This window comes from Morone saxatilis, unplaced genomic scaffold, assembly GCF_004916995.1.
Source record: "Morone saxatilis isolate NCDOM2014 unplaced genomic scaffold, NCSU_SB_2.0 Contig23, whole genome shotgun sequence".
Taxonomy (NCBI): domain Eukaryota; kingdom Metazoa; phylum Chordata; class Actinopteri; family Moronidae; genus Morone; species Morone saxatilis.
In genome coordinates, this window is record NW_023339796.1 from 4,238,395 (window position 1) to 4,245,324 (window position 6,930).

Here is a 6,930-nt window from a genome sequence, read left to right on the forward strand (position 1 = left end):
CTCTATTTGAAAAGTGTCCTGAGAAACTTCTGTTATGAATTGGCGCTATACAAATAAAATTGAATTGAATTGAATTAAAAGGCACCGCACACTCCCATATTCAGACATCACACGTCTCTTTGAATCACTAAATCCAACAGTGACATTTAGTGTAAAAACAAATCCACAGTTTCCATGTCACCGTGTTTAAAAAAAACAAAGCAGACATGCTTTTAAATAATGAATAAGACCAATTACCAGTAGGCTTCCTATTTCCTTGCACAGTGTAAAAGTCACTGAAGCAGTGTGTAACCTTTCAAACGTTCGAAATCCACGTAACCTGCACAATCTGAATATAATAAGACTGTTAGAGCTCCTGTAGGCGTATCAGTGCCTATTGTTTATTCAATGGTTGGAAAAACACAGTTTCACAAAGGCACAGTAATTGTACGGTGAATCACCACGTTGAATGCATTTGTCAATAAGCCACATAATGAAAAGACCTGATTATCGGCCGTGGCTGTCGCTCCACCACCTGTTGTTTGATAAACACTTCTCTTAACAGCCCCCTTCATTTTGCGTGTAATGTGTCAGAAATGATTCATTATTTGTTCATTGAAGGGAAGAGATTGTGACGGCTACACGGTGTTTGTCGGCATTACCCACCCTGCATCACTTACATACGGTTACAATTATTACATATTTTTAGTGATTAGGTACTAATAGTGCTAATAACATATGCACTCTTGTACTGTTGGCTCCACCGGAGATAAATGTAGGGCAGCAACTAAGGATTATTTTCGCCAGTGATTATAATCTGTCTGTTGTTTGCTTTTTGGGTTAATTGTTGGTCTATCAAATGTAAAACAAGATGTGAAAAATGCCTATCACAAATGGAGTTCTTCATGGGTCTTGAGTTTTTCCCGGTCGGGCCTCACTTAGTAGGACTAGAGAGGGCTTTGAAGAGCTAATCAGGAGTTTCCAGATCCAAGCAGAGAAAATGGAACTTGATAAACAGTTGATTATCAGAGTCGACTAATTTTCAGCTCAGCTAATTAATTCAGCAAATGAGAAATTAGGATTTTGGCACAACTTCACTTACTTTTAAGGCTCACGGAGAAGAGATCAGAACTCCAGCAAGACTCGTAGGCAGTGTTCTCCAACCTTTTATTGTTTAATAATGAGAATAAACTCTTCATCAACACCACCTGTCCCAATGTGTTCAGTGCATTTTAAAGTAAATGTTATTTAACGATATTAGACATATAAAAGTTGTGTATACAGCTCCTTTCACACTGGACAAAAAAACCCCACTAACATCTGTTTTTTTGCTAAATAATGAAAGGTACAATCGACATGCATTCCTGGGTCAAATGACTCTTTGGTAGTGTATATAGTAGCAGCTATTCATCAGTTCCAGCTCTGACCGGCAGTGATGAAAACATGACATTCGGGTGTACGTGCTATTTTTTTGCTCCTTTTCCAGCTGTGACGTGTTGAAGATCCAATGTTGGCACGTAAATATAGTTTTTTACAATGTATGGGGACAGCATGCAACAGCAGTTTTGGTCTTATTGTAATTTAAGCTCTGAGACTGCAAGGTGAGAGAGTTTCTCCTGCTTCCTTGACGAAAAAATAAATAAATAAATATATATTGTCAGTGTCCTCCATGCTGCTTTCTACTGGTTACTTACTTAAGAGGCTAACTTGTGTACTGGCAACGGGAAAGAAGTTAATCGGCTGTTTTTCAACCACTATCCAAAACTTTTAGCTCTGCTTTGCCTTTAATTTTATTGTTTCAAATTAGTTACTTACTCTTTCCCATTACTCGGTATATGCACCCTTGGTTGGGAATCACTGGTATAAAGGAACATCTTGTGATACAGCATAGTTATTAATACATTTTACTTAATGCAGGAACAACCGTACAGCAATGATGGATTGGGAATATGGAGACATTTCATGTAGAGCCTTCAGCACTTTCAGAGGTGGTTGTCAGGCTGCCTGCTGGACTGCTCCCTGCCTCCTCTCATTTCTTTTTCTCTTCTAGCAGCCCTCTCTAAAACGATACGCTTCATTGAACAACAAACTTGTTTCCTCGGTGAAGGAGGTGTGTGTCATTCAGGGTTTTCCAACTCTTTCTAAAATGCTTTCTGCTTTTTCTGTGTTTTCCGTTCAGCTGTCCCGTGTTTTCAGCTCATTGTTCGACCATCCGTAGAAAGTCCACAAACAAATGCATTCCGCTTTTTTGGCAGAAGATTGAGGTTGGGTGATGCAGTCCACAGTGATCCAGATCATATTGTCTGGGACAGCTGGACAATTGTTATTGTCAGTTCCTGCCTTTCATTGTCAGCTGTAGATGGAAAAAGATGTTGATATGAAAAGGGGAAAAAAGAGAGAAATCCCCTCGAATTAAAGCCCGATGTGCAGTAATTACATCCATTAAAGCTTTTGTTTATGCTGCTTCTTGTCTCAGTGATCACTAATACCAACCCTGCTTATCTTTTTCAGAAGGATGATGTGTTTAAGGCAGTTCCCACCCCCCTGTCTCCTCCACCTGCCCCAGCCACCCCTGTAACCCCTGCCACTCCAGCCACCCCAGCCTCTTCGGCTTCACCTGGGACCCCCAGCACCCCAAACTCCATCTCCCCCTCTGGGATTGCTAAACGCAAGACTGGTCAGTATTTGGTCGGATTTGATCTCTTCTCTCCGTTATTTGTTTTTCAATTTCTGCTTTTCTCATTGCAGCATTATTTGAACTTTGACACCAGCCGAGGATCGATCGTTTTTCTGCCGCAAGCTATTTTACTTGATTACTTGTTAGCAGGAGCCTAATGACTCCAAATACTCATTATTTCACAATGAGGGGGAAAAAAAACAATTAATTTTTTCATTAATTTATCACAAACTGCATGCATGAGAGGTTTGTTCACCAGAAACAGCTAAGTACACTCTCCTCCCTCTTGTTTCATTTGTCTCTTGACACTGTGGACAGGTCTCAACCCTGAACTGACAACCAGTAGATTGTGTTGCGTTTATATTTGTCATTAATCTCATCTGCTGAAACACAAGCACTCACTGAGCGTATATCATTATTTCCCTGCATGTATTTGCACTGTGATAATAATATTATTGCTGCATTATCTTGCCATGTATAGTTTCTGCTGACTGGGCATTAATGGAATCAGCAGAGCAAGTCGTCTTATTATAGTAGCTGATTGTCAATGTTTATATGGTTCATTTTTAGTTTGCAGGCTTTGGTAACTTTCCTTAAAAAATGGCACGAACATATGTAGTTGATGTATTATTATTTTGCTGAGTTGTACATACAGCCGGAACATTTCACACAAGCAAAATCAGCATAAAAGAGATGCTAATGCTGTCTGCCATACATGTTCATTATCTGTAAATTCTAAATGAGATGCGTTGTGTTAACTTTCTGCGTTTAACATGAAAGAGAATGGCCAAGTGATTTTAAGTGGAGCTTTGTACTTGGTGTATTTTTAATGGCACACGAGAAACGCAGGAATTTGAGAATTTAAGCGACTTAGAGCTACACAGTTTTCTAGTATCGCAGCTTTGTTTTCATTTGGGAGGCACCTCCTTTCTCTCACTTTGTTTCCATCATCCTACTTTTGCAGCAGGAAAGCGGCTCATTCTCTTTTCATCATGCCGTTCTGTTTGTGTTTGATGACTGCAGTGTTTGCTTTCAGCAGTGGTGCGTTGCTACAATAAGCGGCGCTGGCACCATCACCACTGGAGAAAAACATCACATTAAAGTAACGCTCTAATTTGACCAGAAATTGCATTCTTAATGTCCTGGGTTAATGCCTTCATTATGATATCTAGAAGAAAAACATCAGCAGCGCTACCTGTGCTAGAACCCTAACAAGGACCAAAACAGAGGCGGGTGTGGAACCAAAACTAAAATTACCCTCGAGCACCACTGCTGCATAAAATTATAGAGGAAATTACACTGGAACCCTAAGCTGCTGTGCTGCATAATATCTTTCAGGATGGAATTAGTGTTTTCATTAGCAAAGTACGTATCTGTGATTCTCTCTCTCTTTTTTTTCCGTTGCCCTACATCTGCAGTAAGAGAGCAGACGTCCTTTTTTCATCTCCACATTCTCTTTGTTTGATCGTGGCATGATTTCAGTTGGGATGCATCTCACTACGTTTTTTTTTTTTGTTTTTTTTTCTTGTCTCCTCCTTTTTAATTTAATGCCTGTCCTGACGTGTGCAGCGAGGAAGATGTTCCCAAAGAGGAAGCTCGATGAGAGCAGGAGCGGCAGCGAGAGTCAGAAAGAGGAGGCCGAGGCCAAGGAGGAGCAGGGTCAGCGGAAGAAACGACCCCGTGTGGAGAGCAGTGCCAGCAGCCCAGGTATGCCTTCACCTCTGCTACGAGTGTGATAACAGAGTGCTGCAAAGTCTTGGTGAGAACTGAAAATAAACTGCAGACTTTCTAGGATTTTCACAGTTGAGAAGTTGCACCAACACCTCAGATACACTGGAGAAACACCCACTCATTAATAATGATTATTACACTCTCACAAAATCCATGAAAATAACCTTTGTTTTGTTTTACAATACTAGGACTACAAGCAAGGGCATACAATGTCCCAACAGTTCCTTTATTGCTCTGACACTGACACTTTCTACTAGCATTTCATATACTTGCTGTAAAAAACAAACAAACAAAAAAAAACTGTAACTCCATGTGGTGTTATATAGTGAACAAGGACCACAGTTCCCTCGAGTGTCTGTCAGCAAAGCACCAGCTTAACTTCACAAAGCACTCACAGGGTCTATGCTATTCCCTTCCCAGGAAAAAGTCCAGAATGAAGAGCACATGTTAAACATGCAACGTTTCCTTTTTTATAGGAAAGTATATGAATTCCACATGAATATGCATTTACTCCCATGGGAGTGTGTGTGTGAGGAAGCGCAGTAAGATTTGGAAATACAGCACTGGCAGTGTTAACATATTCCCGTGTAGGATTTTACAGGAATTTATAATGCCATAGTGATCATTTAGGGCATCAACATACACATGACTACACATACAGGCAAAAAACCCTGTGCAGTTTCAAAATGTGGAACACTTTTTTTTTTTTTTTTTTTAATTGGAAAGTATCCTTGAACTGGAACTGGAACCCTGGTGCCGCCTGGCGCTTGTAAAACCACCCGTGCCCATTTGGTTGTTCCCTTTAAAAGCCCACACACACTGGTAGCATTGCTTGTCATTGCATCTTGATGTGCAGCAACTTGACAGAGAAGCAGTAGATGCTGATATAGAGGTGAAGCGATTAGTCGACTACAGTCAGCCAACAGATGATTATCTGTGAGTTGGTTTTTTTTCCGACTTAAATCGATTAGTGATAGCTTAAGAGTGACAGGCAAGGGGGAAAGACAGCGGGGATGACATGCAGCAAAGGGCCACAGGTCAGAGTCGAGCCCATGGCCGCTACAGCCCGGACTCAGCCTTGGTTACATGGGGTGCCAGCGCTACGAGATGAGCTACCAGTGCGCCCCATTATCAGATCATTTGATTCATGAAAGTAATTCCTAGTTGCAGCCCCAACGTCGAATGACGCAACTGATGTGTGTTAACCAGAAAATAGCGGTATGTCAACCTAAGACATGTTGTGACGATGCCATAAGCCTGCAGATAGAGAAAGTAAAAACGAGCGAAAACAGGCTAATGGTGAAAAAAAAAAATAATGAAAGGAAAGTCGGCTCTCATCAGTGATTGCTTGAAATTATAATACTTGCTGCCGTATAATCCTAGTTTAATCTTTCTATTAAGATGCCACTGCAAGTGCCAAACCCCTCAGTTAAAGAAATACTTAAGAAATGGAGTTGTGGAAAAAGTTGAATTTCAAAGCAAGCTGCAGTAACTCTGCTCTGTGACAAGGTTTCACTTTCTCTCTTTGCCATTTTTTGAGGAATTTCTATCCTTAAAAACTCAGAAAAGCTTTGGGGCCCATGTTTTTACCATCATTGATAAGAAATTTGCACCATCCGTCAAGGCCCGGCAAAATGATCGACTTTCCCATAGCCAGCAGCTCCTAAATGTGGTATTTTCTTTTTGAGCACCATGTGTACCTGCACTAGCACGACAGACAGGAAAATGGCTCCTCTTTTTTCTGAAATTGACTGGTAAAGTACCATAAGTAAGTGTTGGATTCACCAGCCCAATCCACCAGTCGCTTTAACTTGTGGATGAGAAAATTAAAGTTTCATGCCTGCCTCCTCACTCAGACAATATCATGGCCTGAGCTCTCTCTTCTGGGACTCGATGCTCCACATTTGTCAATAGCAATTTCTCCCTTACCTGACTCTCGGGTGAAAAGGAAACCTCAAAAAAATCTAACCTGCGGCATTTAACGAAAAAAGGCTGTTGTGTTGAAAACCGTCTTCAAACATGGGCTCACAAAAAAACTGGGTCGCCCTCAGTAAACCTGCTGGCATTTATCTCTTCAATGACACTTCCTTTCTGTCTCACCCTGTGCAGGGAACCCCAGTGAACCCATGGAGGAGGGAGCAAAGGAAGAACGAGTTGAAAAGGCAGTGACCGAGGCTAACAGCCCAGATGAGGAGGTGGAGAATGAGAAGAAAGGGGAAGGAGAGAAGGCCGAGGAGGAGGAGGAGGAGCAGGTGGAGACAAAGAGATCTGATGAGAAGGAAAAGAAAGCTGAGGGGGCGGTAAAGAAAAACGAAGCAAAGGAGAAGACGGATGATGAGAAAGGGCCTGCCGTTGCCAAGAAGAAGGAGGTGGTTGAAAAGGACACGCGAGATGGAGAAGAGAGCCCAAAAAGTCAAACGGCGAAAAAACAGAAAGAAGCAAAAGAGCAGAAAGATAAGGAGCCGCCCAAGAAAGCCCCCATCAGCAGTTTCTTTGGTGAGCTGGAAATTTGCATAGTTCTGTGCTTGCACAAAAAAAAAAAA

General features: G+C 41.5%; 1 protein-coding gene across 1 annotated transcript in view; it reads left to right on the forward strand.

Annotated features, from left to right (window-relative positions):
* lig1 (ligase I, DNA, ATP-dependent) overlaps nt 1–6,930 on the forward strand; it is a gene marked incomplete in the record, with an annotated part of 41,099 nt that overhangs the window by 1,997 nt on the left and 32,172 nt on the right. Inside the window, 3 exon segments of the mRNA XM_035671197.1 lie at nt 2,491–2,656; nt 4,226–4,363; nt 6,497–6,883. Of these exon segments, the coding sequence (XP_035527090.1) occupies nt 2,491–2,656; nt 4,226–4,363; nt 6,497–6,883 (691 nt within the window).